The sequence below is a fragment of the Monodelphis domestica genome, chromosome X (assembly GCF_027887165.1).
Source record: "Monodelphis domestica isolate mMonDom1 chromosome X, mMonDom1.pri, whole genome shotgun sequence".
Classification (NCBI taxonomy): domain Eukaryota; kingdom Metazoa; phylum Chordata; class Mammalia; order Didelphimorphia; family Didelphidae; genus Monodelphis; species Monodelphis domestica.
In genome coordinates, this window is record NC_077235.1 from 25,663,522 (window position 1) to 25,681,810 (window position 18,289).

General features: G+C 38.6%; 1 protein-coding gene across 11 annotated transcripts in view; it reads right to left on the reverse strand.

Annotated features, from left to right (window-relative positions):
- The window catches only part of LOC103106019 (connector enhancer of kinase suppressor of ras 2-like), a 526,863-nt gene that overhangs the window by 296,153 nt on the left and 212,421 nt on the right, over window positions 1–18,289 (reverse strand). For 6 of the 11 annotated variants that reach the window (XM_056808958.1, XM_056808963.1, XM_056808961.1 and 3 more), the window contains exons 4-5: window positions 13,610–13,697; window positions 1,871–1,930 (exon numbers count right to left, since the gene is read on the reverse strand). In XM_056808958.1, coding sequence (XP_056664936.1) covers window positions 1,871–1,930; window positions 13,610–13,697 — 148 coding nt within the window. Of the gene's footprint in view, window positions 1–1,870; window positions 1,931–13,591; window positions 13,698–18,289 lie in introns of all 11 variants that reach the window. The other 5 variants (XM_056808954.1, XM_056808962.1, XM_056808960.1 and 2 more) reach the window with 1 other exon arrangement.

An 18,289-nucleotide genomic window follows, 5' to 3' on the forward strand; every position in this document is an offset into this window, starting at 1 on the left:
TTAGAAACAAGCTCCTCAGAGTGTGAATGATTTTGTTTCCTAGAGAGCTTTGTTCTTCTCAAAAACATTTTCACATGCCAGAACATGGAAAGAACTTTTAATGGGCTTTTTTTGTGGTGGGAAAATGACTGAATTTCTCTTTGAAAAGTACTATGAAATTTTTCCAAAACAGATATGTTCTAGACTTGATACTGCCTTCTTTAGATGAAAATTTCTGTGCAAAGAAAATATGTATTCTAAATATTGCATGGATTCTTTAAGAAGATCATCTCTGGCACAAAGCTGCAAGGGGTTAAAATGCCAGTATGTGCTAGTCTTTCCTGTGAGGAATGGAAAAAAGTGGAGAGGGAAAAATTCTAACCTATGGGTTTCCAAAGGACAGTCACAGGGATTCATTCTGCAGATATCTATGAACCTACATAATTTTAAGTTTTCTGTTGTGGAAAGAACAGAAATGAGACAAAGAATGCCAAGTCTGGCATCTAACTACCCATCTACGTCAAGAAGAAAAAAGAGACTCCTGGTTGCTATGGTTGAGGGGAGTGGTAGCAACTAGGGAAAGAAGACTGGAGGGTCTTGATGCCAGGTTGCCATGAAATTTCAGTATCCAAGCCCAAAGAAAGCTTGTGAGCCCAAGACAAGGTTGCAATGTAAAATAGAAAGTCAGATTCTTAAAGCCCAATGAGAAAAAACCAAGATTAGATTCAACACTGATAACAGTTAATGAGAAATGCACCAAACTGGATCTACAAATTTATTTTTGTATCATCATCTAAAATGTCTACCCTATTTTGAATGAGGATATGTTTACCGACCAAAAGCAAAAAGGAGCTATTTAGTAGTGATAAAGATAACTTCCTATATTTGTGCTACATAAATCAACTACACAACTACAGGGTGGGGAAGAACTAATTCAGAAGCAGTTTGTATGAAAGAGTAATAGAGGCTTTCGTTGATCACATGCTTCAAGCCAGTCAAGAGGAGGCACTGTGGTAAGCACTGAGCCCCAGGAGAGTTCAAATTTTAAAGGGAAACAACATCTAAGTAATCAAGTATGCACAACATCAGAAGATAGATGGAAGGTCAGTCCAAAGAGGAAAGTGCTGGAATCTGGGGAAGGAAGAAAGGTAAGGAAAGGCCTCGTGCAGAAGGTAGAACTCAAAGTTACACTTGAAGGAAGGTGGAGAGGTGAAAGGGCAAAGCATTGCAGGTATGGGGCTAATCAGTGCAAAGACATGGAGACTGGACACAGAATGTCATAATCGAGGACCTGCAAGTGTTCCAGTATAGCTGGATTGTAAAGTCTATGGATGGAGAGGAAAGTGTAAGGAGACTGAAGAGAATGGAAGACAACAGATGGTAAGGAATTTTAGGTGTCAAACAGAAAACTTTACAGTTCATTGTGGAGGTAAGAGGGACCCACTGGGGTTTATTGAGTAAGAGGAGGGACAACATGGTCAGATCTGCATTTCAGAAAAATCACTCTGGCAGCTGAATGGAGGCTGGATTGAATGGGGAGAGGCTTGAAACAGCTAGACAGGTCAGAAATATGGTACAGTAGGGCAGGTGTTGGATGATGTAGGGCAGTCTTCTACAGTCCTACTTCTTTGTGTGGCTCCAGAGGAGAGAATTAGAATGAATAAGTAGAAGGTAAAAGGAAATAGAATTTTGTCTTAATATAAGGAAGATTCTTCTAACAATCAAAACCATCTAAAACCACAAAAGCAAACCTCATATATATGGCAGCAGTAGAAACAGAGGCAGGGAGTGAGGAAATGAGCAGTACATATTCTCATATAGAAGAAATCTGGCATGAAAAGGCAAATGATTTGTTAAAGATCACAGTGAAATAAATGAAAATTGAACTCACAGCTTCTGCTTGTTCTGATAGGTCTTTATTCCACAGTTCCATGATTTGTTTTGAATTGTCCTAAGAAAACCAGAAAAAGAGAGATTAAACATGTTAACCCCCCCCCAGAAAACAGAGTAAGCAGAATTAAAACATCAAGTAGGACATTATGATTACTTAGTGTTATTTAGTATCAATATTTTTATGCTATAAGAAATTAAATTGACAGTTTCAAAGAAAATTTTGAAGACTTCTGTGAACCAATTAATAGAAACCAAAGTGAGAAGAACCATTCAAACAATTTACACAATAAAAACCTCATGAAGAAAAATAACATTGAAAAACCTTATAACATTGATCCATGCATCAACAAAGCAACAAAAGAGCATACCAAACCTTAGAAAATTTACTCTGAGAAAATGCCCCCTTTTCACTACATGGTCTTAGATAAAAGAAGAGTGACCTGTTCTTCCCAGTGTTCTCACATCAATACTTCTCATAGTCATTAAATATCCTTTCCAATATATTAGAGGAAAGACCCTATTAAAATGCTGAGTATCTAGAAATGATAACTTAATAACATAGTATTTTATTGGCCTGAGAAAACTGGGAAATAGTTTGGTAGAAATTAATTAAATTTTGACCAACATCTTTTACCACATGCTATATAGTAAATGAAAAATGGATTGTGACCTGAATATTAAAGGGTAGATTATAAAGTAATTAGAAGAAAATGATAACTATAGATTGAGGGGGAAGTTCTTAACCAAATTAGGAATGAAGGTAATTACAAAAGATAAAACAGATAATTTCAGTTACATGAAATTGAAAAATTTTGACATGAACAAAACCAATGCAACTAAAATCAGAAAAGAAGCTGTCAAGTGAGTAGAAATCTTTGAATCAACTGTCTGTGATAAGCATTTGATAGTCAAGAAAGCAGGAAACTAACACACATATAAAAAAATCAAGTGCCATTCTACAATGGATAAGCAATCAAAAGAAGCGAGCAGACATTGTGCAAAGGAAATACAAACTATTAGCACCCACATGAAAATTGTTGCTGTTGAGTCATTTCAGTTGTGTCCAAATTTACTGAAGTGGTTTGCCATTTTCTTCTCCAAATCATCTTATGGATGAGACAACAGAAGCAAATAGGGTGAAATGACTTGCCAAGTCACCTAGCTAGTAAATTCTGAAGCTATGTTTGAATTCAGGAATATGAGTCTTCCTGATTTCAGGGTTGGTGTTCGATCCACTGTACCACCTTACCTCTGTATAGACACTGGCTTTTCCTCCCTCCAATTCTCCTTAATTTTAGTGCCTAAAATAAGGCCCCTCTGAGAAGCACTGGTCATGTTGGTTCCCTGAAGAAAGGTTCCCTGACAGTGTTCTCACTCTTTGTGGCTCAGCAGAGATGGTAGGGAAGGCAGCATTCCTTCTGTTGTGATAAGCATTTTCTGTCAAACTCTCTAAACTGTTAGTGCTTTTGAAAGTTCCTCCTCTGGGCCTGGGATGATTGGGAGATGAAGAAATGAAAAAGGGGAAAGGATCTACATGTACAAAAGTGTCATAGCTCTTTTTTGTGGTGGCAAAGAACTGGAAACTGAGGGGATGGTAATCAATTGGGGAATAGCTGAACAAACTGTAGTACATGTTGGTGATGGAATATTATTGCACTATAAGAAATGATAAGCAGATGATTTCAGAAAAAGCTGGAAAGATCTGCATGAACTGATGCAGAGTAAAATAATCAGAACTGAGAGAACATTGTACACAGTAACATCAATATTGTACAATGATCAATTGTGAAAACCTGGCTATTCTCAGCCATGCAATGATCTGGGACAATCCTGAAAGACATGATGGGGAATGCTATCCCACCTCCAGAGACAGGCCAAATCAAAGCAGACTGTCTTTTCTATCAGTGTATTTATGGTTTTATTTGGGGATTTGGGTTTTGTATGAGTGTGATCTTACAACAATGACCACTGCGGAAATGTGTTTTGCACGATAATATATGCATGGCCCAGATCAAATTGCTTACCATCTCCAAGGTGAGGAAGGGAAGGAAACTGTTTGTATATTATGATTTTTGGAAAACATATGTTAAAATTATTATTACATGGAACTGGGAAAATAAAATTTCTTTGAGTTTAAAAGAAAGATGAAGAGCTGAGTCCTCCTTTAGGGAAACTTGGCTTCCCTCCCCTATCTTATCAGGGCCTTTCCTGTTTGTCTAATTACTGTGGTTCTGTAAGTATTTTGGGAATGGCTGTCACTAAGTCCTCCACTGGCCATTCTTCCCCTTGCTTTGTTAAATGAGTTCCTTTCTGCTCCTCTTTTAGCCCCACATCTCCCAGGGCTCTTCTTTAGCACTTAATTATTGCTGTTTCCTCTGTGAGCTAGGTCTTATAAAGTGAAAAACGATTCTAACCTCCACATGGATCACAGAGACAGACAGATTGATACCTACAGGAAATGGCTCTCTGGGGGTTTTTCTTGCTGGATTAAAAAGTTTTGCCAGATTGGAAGTGGAAAAGACTTATGATTGCAGTAAGTGAGAATTGGGGAGTCCATGAGGAGGAGAGAGGGCTGCTAGAGAAGGAAGTGGAGCTTGTCCATCGCAATATTAAGTGGCAACCCCTTTCCAAAATTGGGCTCTCAGTCCCAATTTCCTAGATTTCTAGAATCTGAATATGAGATTAAAAATCGAAACTTTTAACATGGTGATTCATGTGTCCTTTCACTTCTGAGTTCTACCAGTTGCCAAAACAGGGAAAGTTCTGGCACCTCTCAAATGGCACCATTTAATATACACATAGAGCCATCCCTGGTTAGTACAGAGAGACAGTGAGGAATCTACTGGAGCTGGACTTTTATGCCCCTCCTCAACTTTGTTTGGTAAGAATAAGATTTTAGCAAATCATTCACTGAACAACTGTTATTTTACTCTCTGTCTGGTTATCATACAGTGCTAAGCAGAGTAAGTACAACAATGAAAAGGTCCACTACTTCAGGTGGCACTTAGCCTCATTGAGATCAGATCATCAACACATTAAAAATGCATCTAACAGATTTCAGCCAGTGAAAGGGTGTTCACAAATACTCCAGATCAAAGGTCTTAACTCCCCAAATGTAGAAACCTAAGCAGAGGCAATGGCATTTAGAGTTCTGAATTTGATACCTAAGTCTACCATTAATTCCAGGGTATTTCATAATGTTTCTAAATACTGTAAACATCAGTTACTTACTCTCAATATTATATTAAAAAGGGTGTCTTATTGCTGTCAAATCCAGCTTAAGTGGATCTAATCTTACAAAAATAATTGCCCACCACCATGTTATAATGCTGCTGTGTGGCAAAATCTCTATGAAAAATGCCCTTCTCAAATGGTCTCCATAGAATTCATTGTCCAAGGAGGTTAGTCTTGAAAGTTCAATTGGCAGATTTAAAAAGAGACTGTCATCTAATAATCCAAATAAATCTTTGATTAATAGGCCAATTTCTTACTGTGTTGCTTTTCCCTGGGAATTTTATGATTTTAGAAATTCACTTCTAATTTTCAGAGTATTAAGATTCTAATGTAGATAGGGATAATGAGTTATTTTAATGGCAAGCTTCAGAGTATGATACAAACACGTTACAGTTAGACTCCTAATAAGTTGGTTGGTAGAACTGATATTTGAATACATGAGCTCACTGGAATTCTTTTGGCATTTGCAGAAGGGTCCAAAGATCTGTTCTAAGTTTTCACCATTCCCTGGATTTCATGGATGAAGACATTGTGAAAATCCATGAATTTGGATGCCCTTTTTCATACTGTTTAACATAAGGTGTATCTTTCTTGATGAAGACACACCAAATGTAGACTTCTACTGGTAGAAATAATAAGCATCTGCTATCCCACTGTGCAGAAGCTCACTAACTTTTACCATAAAGACCTTACCAAAGATATTAAACACTTGAACAAGTAAAACTACCAACAAAAAATGAGCAGATATCACCTTTTAAAAAACACTTTAGACAGAAGAACTAAACGCCTGAAGTTTTAAAAGGGGATATTTGCCTTAGGAGAGGCAAGAAATCAATAGACTGAATTGAAAGGGCTAAGCCACACACAGAACATAGCCCCTTCTCATCCAGAAAGACTCTTGTGTGGCTAACACTTAATCAGGAGAGCACCTGGGAACCCTGGAAATAAAGAAGGCTTAACTTTGCCATTCAAGCAAGCTATATATCCTATTCAGGAAAATTGTTTAGATAGAAGCTACATATTAAAGAGTATGATTGTTGATGGCACAGTTGGCATCTGCTAGGGGAATGTCTTCCCATTTAGTGCAGTACCATCTCTGTCCTTAGCCATACAACTCTACCTCTGACCACACCCTCATTACTCTTCACTGGCTGTACAATGCTACGTGTCTCCTGCCCAATTCCTTTATTCCTCAGAGCTTCCAGCCTTGCATAAAGCTGACTGCTACACTAAGGCTTTGGGAGCTGCCCTCTGTGTATACATGTGTGTGAAAGTAGGAATAGAGATAGACATATGAATATATGTGTATATATTGCTATGTAAACTCCAAGGTGCTAAGATTTTTTTTCTCATCTACCTAGAGTGAATAGTAACTCCAATAACATTTCCTAAGGAGTCCCAACACCAAATGAAATGGCTTCCAAGATGTTTAGCACTCAATTGAGTTTAAAATATAATCCACTTTCAAGCTATGGTGAGATGTCTGCGGGTATATGTTGTCTCATCATTCTTTAGCTGGCTCAGTTGCCCATGAAACTGTGGGCAGCTGTCCTTCCTGCACATAGTTTAGAGAGCCCCACTCTGACCTACTAAGACATCCAACACTTAGATATTCTGGTACAAATATGATTTTTCCATTTTCCCCCAAAGAAATGTCCATCTCTAATATTTGCTAGTGCTTCTGGCATAAACTCTTGCTACAGATGATTCAATCCTCTGGTCCAAAAACACTAATCCTTTTTCAGTTCCCTTATTTCCTGAAAACATGAAGTTAGGAAGTCTTAGGAATTCGACTTTGATATTCCCAAAGAGTAGATCGAAGAACACTCAGGTACTGGTTCCTTCATTGAAATTCAACATAGAAAAATCCCTTACTAAAAGAATAAAAGGGAATTGTTAAAACGGGGGGGGGGGATCAGGGGAGGGAGTCAATGTTCTTTCTGTCCTGTAAGTTATTTTTGGAAAAACATAGAAGTAGGAACAAAGGTTTAAGACACTTTGAGCCTTGGCTTGTGTCCCCTAAATGCAATGAAGGGTATATTAAGTGTGATCATGTTCACTGAAGTTCTAGATGTAGACATTAGCAAGTGAATATAATGTGATCCACTAAAGGCGGGCACAGTATTTATCATGGCCAGATGAAAACGATGAGACCTGAAGAAGGCTCAGAAAGAAATAGCAGTAAGTCTTTCTCTCCCACCTCTCTCTTCTCTTTTGCTCCCAGAGGTGACTTGAAAGCATATAAATCGCAGAGCACAAGTGTTAACAGAAGCCAGGTGCTCTTAGCTCTTCTCTCCCTTTGAGGATGTGATATATAGAGCAATATCCCCTTGAACATTTCCAGCAGGTGACTTGCCAGAGCTGCAATGAAGCAGTCTGAAAACCCACCACCACTCATAGTTTATTTATTCAGTGAAATTCATTGGGATGCAAATTTAATGTTTCTAAATCAATTCAGGAGTTTGGGAGGAAAAATCAGAACGATTGTTTTGAAGTAAGTGACAGACATTTCTTTTCACATGCCATGTCCTCTGGTGTACCCCTGGTACACCTTTCCTGACAGAAAGGCGACTCTGTATTTTGATGGGCACAGAGGTAGCAGGAGGAACAGAGACTAGACATGCCTAATTAACAAAGAAAGCATCAAACACATTTTCAGGACCACCTATGGGAAAGTGTTCATCCAAAGTAGAGCTATGCTCACAAGAAGCTGACAATTTGCTCAGCCAACCCAACCTGCATAGCTCACAAAGCAATGGGATACCCTTTCCTGTGTACCAGCTAAAGGTGTGTGCTGCTCAAACAACTTCCCATGGCTATTCTACCTTCATTCCACTTAAGACACACTACACCATCTGTGCAGAGAGAGATTAGATGAGATGAGCTTTGAGGTCTCTTTCAACTCCAAAGCCTATGAGATCAATGAAGATTGCACTAGCAGAGAGCTCCCAGACCTGAAATCCTATTATCTAGGAGGTCCTGTTCTTCTACATGGCTTTGGATGCCTGCCTAGTCTATTATAGTGCTATGCATTAGCAGCAGCACAGGGTCTTCAAGATGGCTGAAGGAAATTGTTCCAACCCTTGACTCCTATTGAACATAGTCCCTTTTCTACCTCCTAAAGAGCCTGTGCATTATATATAGGTTTGCCTGAATTGTTTTGGCTATATGGTATGACCTTCTCTCCTGTGAACAGGGAGGGTTTATCCAGGTCGTAGTTCCCAGCCCTTGTGCCATTTATCAGGCAGGGGGCTTTATATTGGCTCACCTGCAGGTACAATATATCATCTTCTGATCTCCAGCTAAGCTACCTGATCTCTGGTGAAGATGCTACCCAAAGACGTATGCATGGAATCAGGCAGGAAAGAGAATTGATTTTCAATCAAGGTCAGTTCCTTATTACTACTACCTTTACCATATTTCTTGCCACAGTCACTGAGCTGCCATCACAGAAGGGGTAAGGTGCGGTTGTCAGGGACGGACAACCTTGGACCACACCAAGCTGTTAATAGTTTTAATAGTGTTAATAGTTAATAGTGTTAATAGTTAATAGTTACCCTTTACCTGAGTCAATGCTCAGATGACACCAAATGCAAAAAATGAAGCTACCCACTGGGTCCTATGAGAATACCTCTTCCCTTCCAGAGTCAAGTGGCATGGTGTCCCTATCATTTTGAACATTAAGGCTCCAAAGATGACAGAGATAATAATCAAGGTCTCCTTTCTTAGATTTCTTTAATTTGTGCATAATAAATCCACTCCTTTGTGTCTTATTTTGAATCCACAAATATTTCAGCTTCTAAGCACAAAGAAACCTCAAATTATTCTTGTTCTTTGTAGAATGAATGAATTTTCAAGAACATTGATTTGGAGCCAAAAGATCTGGGCTGAAGTTCTGGACTTGTAACTTACTAGCTCTGTGACCTGGAGCAAGTCATTGAACTTCTACAAGCCTCAATTTTCTCATTTGGAAAACTGAGATAAAAATACTTCAATGTCCCAGGCAACCCTCTAAGGCTAAATTATAAGTAAGTTGCCACTTTGGAAGAGTTTGTTCACAGGCATTTCCCACACATATAAAATCATAACTCTAGGCCCCAAAACTAGGCCTATCTAAAAGTTAATATATAACTCACATGTGAAGACCAAGCTCTTCAGTGGAAGAAACAGTGATACATTTTCATTTTTATTTTCTAATGAGTTATCTGTGCAACTAAGTGAAGTTGAGATTGGTAACACTGTTAAGTTTTCCATTAAAAATATGTGGCATCCCAGATACATTATCATCTTGAAAGTATAATTGATATATTGATATTGGAACCTATGTGCTCATGTACCAGACTCTAGGTCATGTTAATTCTTGATTATTGTATTTCCAAATCTTCAGTCCAAAGGTCAAAAGAATTCCTGAGCAGGACATTAGCTGCCACAGGGTCCTAAGTACCTTCTTGTTAGACCACATTCCATACCAAATTACACGTTTGATTAACCTCCTCCTCTATAATTACGTGGTTATCAATTGAGCCAATGTTAAATCCTATGCCATGTCACATATTCATTAGCTACCTCCCACTCCACATCCCTGGATTCTTCAATAAAAGTTTGGGAACACATGCAGCTCTCTCTCTCTCTCTAACACCATCAAGAGGAGCACTCACAATGGAGCCCATGTTGTTCAACTTTTGTCTCTGCGTCTTTCTTCCTTTATTATGTTACCCCCCCCTCTATCCCCTTTACCCATTTTCATTCAGTTTCTAATTCTCCTTCTCAGGTGTCCACCCATGAATCAGACAACCACAAAATACAGGCTTGTTACAAAAAGAGCATGATGGGGGCAGCTGGGTGGCTCAGTGGATTGAGAGCCAGGCCTAGAGATGGGGGATCCCAAGTTTGAATCTGGCCTCAGACACTTCCCAGCTGTGTGACCCTGGGCAAGTCACTTAATCTCCACTGCCTAGCCCTTACCCCTCTTCCGCCTTGGAACCAATATACAGTATTGATTCTAAGATGGAAGGTGAGGGTTCTTTTTTTAAAAAAAAAGAACATGAGGTTAGGTAATAGAAGATAACAGAAAGGCATCCTCATGAGGCCCCAAATATGGGACAATATAATACTTTATAATACTTTTTATTAGCACTTTGGGGTTAAATTCTCTTAATCTCTTCTCATTTTATTCTACTTTCTCCCCTGAGGTGGCACAAAAAAGTATTCGGTCAAGTCAGCGTGGCTAGTAGCACTTAAGGACATTTATTTGAGTGGTTTAAGAAACTTTAGACAGAAAAGGCATTTTATTGTGGGCTTAGATCACACAGGCATAAATGTTAAGGAAGAAACAGAATCGCAGGGTATGCTACTGGTCCCTAAAGATCAGGGACATTATATCTTCATTTTCTTCTATTTTTCTATAAAGTATCCAGTTAGTATACTATGGCTACTCAACATGTGTATGAGCTGATACACAGTTACAAGGTGGGGTCCTCTTGCTCCTCGACCCAAGGAGTATTTTTGGCCCACAAGGCTGTAGTCTTTAGACTGGGGTGAACAGGTTTGGCTAAGAGAAAGCTGATTTGGTTTATCATAGGTAAGCATACCAAGAAAAGGAGTTGGGGCCAATTCCTTCAAACAGTTGATTAAAGTGGTCAGAGAAATGAATTCAGTTAATGGGAACAGTTTTGAAGATATTAAAGATAAATTTTGGGGAATTGATTTTTACTTCCTACGAACACTAATATTTTTCAGTCTATCCTATGAGTCCCTTGAAAAGGTATATTATTTTTACTCATTCCTCCAATACATACACATGTTTTTATACTCATTTTGAGAAGAAAATTATGAAAAATATTTTCCGTGTACAACTCTCTTCCTTTCCCCTGTTTTTCCTCCTGTCTTGAAATAGCAAAAGCAATTACCTGATCACAAGGAGTCTTCTAATGTGTTTGTCCTTGCCAGGGTAGACCATGACTTAACTTAAATGAGGAGCTGGAGTGGAAAGAGCTAGCCCTCCCTCACTCTTCTACCATTATTCAACTGAATCCTTTCATCTCTTTTTCATTATCTCTATATCCTTCCTCCATTCCCTGGGCTATGGTTACAAGACTATTAACTTCTAAGTCCTGCAAATTCTGCAGGAAGAAAGAGGGGTTGTCATTCTCTTTACTAAAAATGTTTGAGCCCCAAGTCCGAAACTTAGAAAAAGAAAGATGGGGCAGCTGGGTAGCTCAGTGGATTGAGAGCCAGGCCTAGAGATGGGAGGTCCTGGGTTTAAATCTGACCTCAGACACTTCCCAGCTGTGAGAACCTGGGCAAGTCCCTTCACCCCCATTGCCTAGCCCTTACCACTCTTCTGCCTTAGAACCAACACACAGTTTTGATTCCAAGATGGTAGGTGAGGGTTTATATAAAAAAAGAAAAAGAAAAAGAAAGATGTACTAAACCCAAAGATCACCAATTTAAAAATGTTATAAGAGCAAGAGGAAGCCAATTTTCAGATATACTCATGCCACCTGCAGATTCATTTAAAGCTGTCTTCTTTTTAAGTGGTACCAGCTAACAGAAATGTTACCAAATAGAGATTCCAATTAACTTTGCCATTGATTGCTATATAACTCTGGGTGAGTCAGTGATCGTTAGTAAATTGGGATGAGAATATCTAAGATCAATGAGGGTGATGGCAGATCAGGACCAAAACGCTTACATAATTTCCTCTCCACAGTTGTGCTCAAATGAGAACAAGGAAGGAAGAGCTAGGTTAAGCAAGTAAAAACAGTGGAGAGGCAATCCCTAACTAACACAAAGCACATCCCACTCTAATAACCTATTCTCTTTATTATTCCTCAGGCTTTTGATTGGCATTCCCACTTAAGAATCTTTCTCACTTCAACCTCCAATTTATCTGAGTCCAATTCTTCCTTTAAGACGTAGCTTAAGTCCCATCTCCTCTGTGAAGCCTTCTCCAACCATGCCAGCCTTTAGCAATTGCTTCTTTTTCTAAACTCTAGGCAGACTTATTTTTTGACCGATTCATTTGTTATTCAACTGATTCTACCTTCTCCTGTTATTTGTATCTTTGCATTTATGATGTCTCAACTATATCTTTTGAGCTCCTTAAAGGAAGAGACTTGGTCTCATATCTTTGTATTTCAGTTTAGGAGTTCATTAAAGGTTTTTAATAATGAAATGTTCAAAGATACTCCATGCCAGTGGTGTCAAACTCAATTAGAAATGGGACTCACTAAATCATACATAATGATCCTTATAGGCCATGTGTTGACTTAGAAAAGCACGTATTTACATTACCTATGTTTTATTGTATTTTTTTTTTGTTAAATATTTCCCAATTAGACTTTAAACTGTTTAGACAGAAAGTATGTGGAAATGTTGTCAGCCACATGTGGTCTTTGGATTGCATATTTTATACCTTCCTTTATACCTTTATACCTTATTGCTTCCAGAATATTGCATTCTTATCACAGTTATTATATCTATTGATATGACCCTTCTTAATATAAGAAAATAAATCTGAATCCAGTTGTGGGAATGCTGCTGTTTCTTTCAAAAATGGAGGAGCTTCTTTTTGGATGCTTGAATAGTTTGATAACTATGCTTTGGTTGGAGGAAAAAGAAAGGGAAATTGATTAAATGAGAACTCAAACCCTAGGATTCCCATAAACCTGATTGTAGTTTGTTCTCCACTTGAAGGCTGGTATAATGGAACACCTAGGGGCACCACTCACTAAGGCCTGCCTGTTTTCTGCAGCTAGGTGTTGCAGTAGATAGAGCTCTGGGCCTGGAGTCAGGAAGATCTGAGTTCAATTCCCACATTAGATACTTATTAGCTATGTGATCCTGGGCAAGTTACTTAACCTATGTCTGCTTTAGTTTCCTCAACTGTAAAATGAGGATAATATTAGCACCTTTTTTAGGGGTATTGTAATAATCAAATGAGATAATATTTGTAAAGTGCTTAGCATAGTGCGTGGCACATCACAGGTCCTCAATAAATCCTTCCTTCCTTTCTCCTTCCAGAGAGGGCTAGAGAGGTTCATAACTTTCCCCTGGTAATTCATAGTATTCTAGACTGGTAGCAATATAAAGAATTTTTTGGGAGGGAAGAAGTTGGAAATATGGAGACAAAGGGACTACTGAAATGGTTTGGGAGGTAGGTGGTTTAGTGGATAGAGTGCTAGGCCTGGAGTCAGGAAGACCTGAGTTCAAATTCAAATTCCACTGGAGAATGAAATGGGAAAACCACTCCAATATCTTTGCCAAGAAAACCCCATATGGGGTCACAGAGAGTTGTATGCATTTGGAAATGATTGAACAACAAACAGCTACACTGCAACAGTCTAGGTAAAAGGTTTGAACGGTAAGGTGGCATTGGTACAAACAGAAAATGAAGTATAGCTATCAGAGACATTGCAAAATAACAACAGACAAGCTTTTCACTGGACATAAATATATAGAATAAGAATAACACAGTTAATACCTGATAAAGTAGCTTTACCTGTTGAACAATAGTCGTTAATTGCAGGCAGAGTTGAACAATTTTGTTTTTCAGGACCCCGTATTCTGCTACAGTGACAAATGGAAGCCTGCCAGAGAAGGATAATAGAAACCTCCATCAATCTGGGTTGCATTGAGCATTATCTCTTGCCATTTATACCTAATGCCAATAACAGTCTAATTAATCCTCTGGGGGAACTAAGCCAGTGATCCTCTGCAATGGCTATAGTCATTAGAGCATTCCCCCCCCCCAAATCCAGTTAAATTCTAGATGCCAACCTTCCATGTCAAAGAGTAATGGCTGTTTTCTACAGGAGAAAGCTTATATTTATGTTGGTCAGTGAGATGTTTTCCATGGCTTCAACCATTTTTGTCCCATAATATAGCTGAGGAAGGTGCTCTATGGTCTGTCATGATTGGAGCCATGTAAATCCACAGGATTTTTGATGAGGTCATAAAACTGTTTTACCTTTCATAAGGTTTGCCCCATCCTTCCCCATTGTAAAAGGGGTATTTTCAGAGGATCATATGTAAATATAAAGTAATGAGCAACAATGCCAAATCCATATTTATTTTAACAAGAGAAATGCTATTTTATTTCGAGAGTTAGCAAGAAAGAGCCATTTAAGACTCTGATTCCAGCTTTGTAGGTTGTAATGCTGCCAGCCCTCGGGGGTGACAGGGAGGAGGGAATTCATCAATTGAAGGGCCATTTTCTGGAGGCCAACTCTGGAAGTACATGTGGTTTGGGGCAACATTTCAAAACACTTTTTAAAATTAAGTTTATAAAACCTCCATGTGGCAACACTAGCTGCCAAAAAGCACAAGATACTTTCCTATGGCTCCTTCCAGACATGAAACATGTGAACACAATTCTCTTGGCCTTTCCTTCCCCTTCTTTGCCACCCTCCCTCCACCTTAGCTAGGCCATTAGGAACTCTGGACCAATGGCCAGTAAACCACCAAGGCAAAATCACAGACCACTGACAATTTGAAGTGAGGCTTTGAGATCTTCCCATTAAGCATACAAGATTTATAAGTTTTGGGTCGCATTCAACTAAATGGTTTTCAATTGCCAAACTTTATCATGACTATTATTAGACAGTTTTCTCCTCTAGGAATCAGTTTCTTGAATTCTATAGTTGTAAATTCCAAAGGATATAGTATATATATATATATATATATATATATATATATAATATATATATATATATAGGTATGTATATACATAGATGCACATATTATATATACCCATTTAGACAATAACAATAATATTTAGGCACTGATCAAAATATCCCCCCCAGTTATTCGTATTCATAACCACCTCCAAAAGTCTTGCAGCATTTTGTCTGGGTTAGACCTTTCCTTCTTTGATTGTCCATCCATGATAACCCTTTTCTGTGTTCATGTTGCATCCCCCAGTGGACAATAAGCTCATTGAGGGCAAAAGCAATTTTGTCTGTCTTTGTAGTCTTGGCACTAGCACCATGCTTAGAATAAAACAAGCAATTTCCAGAAAATGAATTTGAAATTCCAAGACTGGCATTTGGGAACATCGTGTAAAGACAAAACCAAAGGAAACCCTAGGGACGGGACAGTGTTCGTTCTATCACTTAGAAAGTGGTGAACATGAAGTTGTTACCAGGACCTAGGCTTGTAGTGTCTGCAAAACTAATCTCTTCTTTTTAACCTGACAGTCAGCAAGTCCAAATAACTCATTCTTGAGGTCATGAACATTGAACAAAAGAAAACAAAGAAGATGTGAAGAAGAGATTACTCTTGGGAGCAGCCCATGTGACTGGCTTTCTTCTTTGTTTTCGTGATGAGCTTTTGAATTAAACTCTTGAATTAGCTCCAATTCACCAAAATAAGTCACTACCTCTATTACAGAGATGACTCATCAGATCTATAGCCTCCTTTTTAATAAAGCTGAAATGAATTTTAGGCCTCAAAACATGGATTTGATTAAGCCAGACTGAAGCAGGTCAAATAATACCTTTGAATCTCAATTTGAGAGAAATTCAATATTAACACTAATAATTGAAAATTTACATTTTAATAGCATTTTTCTCTTGCAGATTCCCAGAACACTTCAAAGACTAAACATATAGGGCTTTACTCAGCTGCCATAGAAATAAAGCCAATTCCAGGTTGAAACACAGAAACCACTTTTCCCCAGCAACACTCCTCTAACAAGTTTTAGAAAGAAAATAAGGAGCACCTCCTCCAATTGACACTCCTCACCAGGCAATTTTGAAAAGGGGAAATCTAATTATTATATGGGAAATGCAATTTGGCTAGGCCACTCAGGTAAAAGCTAAACCAGGAGCGTTAATGGGCATGAATGATTGAGTTCTCCAATTTGTACCTCAGCTGAAACACACCATCTCAAGGCCCCAACTGTGTTCAAACCCCATGCTGCTAGCTGCTCTGAAACTGACTCAGAAGAGCGTCCCTAATGAGTCACTGGCACAACTTCCAACGGCATCTGGAGTTTCCTCGAAGAACTTTGCAAAATCAGATGCGATTGGGGCTGTGAGGTTTGGAAAGCAAGAGAGGGACTTCTAGCAAACACCTTCAGCTCCTAGCACCCCACCTTGCATTTTAGGCATATGGACTACAATCCCTCTTTCACTATCATCACAACTACAGAAATCTGGAGATTCTAAAACACTTTTCTGAACCCGCCATGGTAATGGCACAAAGGGGAAGTTAAATAAGGAAACCTGAACCCTGGTTAGAAGAGAAAGAACATCAGATCAAGGATCTGAAAAAAGATGGATCAAATTCTTGGTTGGGCTACTAACAAGTTGTATCGCCTCGGTACAGTCCTTTTAAGGCTCAGTTTTCTCATCGGTAAAACGAAGAGGTTGGACTAATGACTTCTAAGGGCCCTTCTGACATCCCTTAATCTTACACCATGTAGTCATACAGTTATTGGCCCTTTAAGAAATGGCTATGGGAATCTGAAAAGCTCAAGGCTTTAAGTTAACCAAGAGTTCAAAAACCCATAGAAATAAATTTGAAATAATGGAAGGCTGTTCAATGATGTCATTTTATACAGAAAGACTATCTTGTTTCAGAAAAGGGGTATCTGCCTTGAAGAGCACATTAAAGGAAAAGGGCTGAAAGCAAACCTTCCCCCTCACCAGTAATGTGTGCTATAGACTTTCTTAAATTTCTGATTCTTAAAGAATATTAATTAGTGCTGACAACTGGATATGAATTTTGTGATGGAAGAAATACCTTATGAGAAAGGAATAAAAGAAGAAAATTCAGTCCAGTCAATCTCTCAATTATCCATGTTGGAGATTACATGGCCCAAGTTGGGAGCCCTTTCCTCTCTCTATCACTTAATCGGTCCCCCTTTTTTGTCATTCTGAGTCCTATTCTGCTGCATCACAGAAATCCCAATTGTTCTGCTTTCTCTGATCCCCATGTGAGAAGAAGCATGGCATATCAGGAAAGGTCCTGGACAGGAAATGAAGAGACATAAGTTCTCCTCTCAGGCCTGATGCTAATCAGTTGTGTGACCTCAGGAAAGTCATTTAGCCTTTCTTGGCCTCAATTTCTTCATTTGTAAAATGAGGAAGTTGAACTCTAACATCTTTAAGTTCCTTGCCAGTTATTCTATTATACTATTCTCTGAGCAGTTATAACAAAATGCCAGTCCACTGGTTGTAACCAGGATGGGAAGAAAAAGAAGAAATTTCCATTTAACTTTCCTCTGGCAGTAGCAGTTACTAACTTCTTTAGTGTTCATTTTTTTGGTCAATCAAGGATTGACTGAAAAATAAGCAAATGAAAAGTGGCCTGTTTTCTAAGAGGTCTCAGTTTCTTTATCTACAAAATGGGAGGGAGGGGAGACTAGCCTGGAAAAGGAGCAGAAGTAAACATCTGAGTTCATGACCTACCCATTTACACTTCCCAGATGTGAAATGGCAAACCTCTATCTCCCACAATTAGATGTCTTTGTCTCTGGGGCTCTGCAATAGCTAGGAGGGAAGCCCCAGGCACATTATCCAGACCAGTGTTCTCTTGGTGCACATAATTGAGAGTTGAGGGTAGTCTTTCAGCTAGAAGTGACTGGAGTCAAGTCTAATTTGGTGACTGAGAAATGGACATCTTCATGTCATAACTATACATAGAACAGGACCAGACTTTAGGAGACTGCACTCTAAGGCCAATTTCCTGCTTAGTTAGAGGAAAACAGACAAATGCCAATCTCAATTAGCCCAAGTCACAGAGAGAATCAATGTCTAGCATTTTGGTTGCTCTAAGTAGTTCAGATTAATCCAAATAGGTCAGTTCTTTTGTATGAGTGATGTGTGACAGAGGAATAGCATAGGAACAGCTTTCTCTCTTTTCCTGTCCATTCAGGAGAAGGATAAATAAAAGGCCCATATAAAAGCAGAACCAGAACCAATCCTGAATAATCAAAAGTTCAATCACAGGTCCTCTGTTTTAGATATTTGCCTTCTTAGAATGTTTTCCATTGTGCTTTATGCAAAGATACATTCCTCAAAAGCTACAGCAAATATAATCCATGTTTACATGCACCACTGGAGCTAACAAAATGAAAACTCAAGTAAATTAGTTTGTGGGGCACATAACTTTATTTTTGCAAAAATATTTTTTGTAATGTGTCTTTTTCATAGATCTAAATTTTAAAGTGTATTCA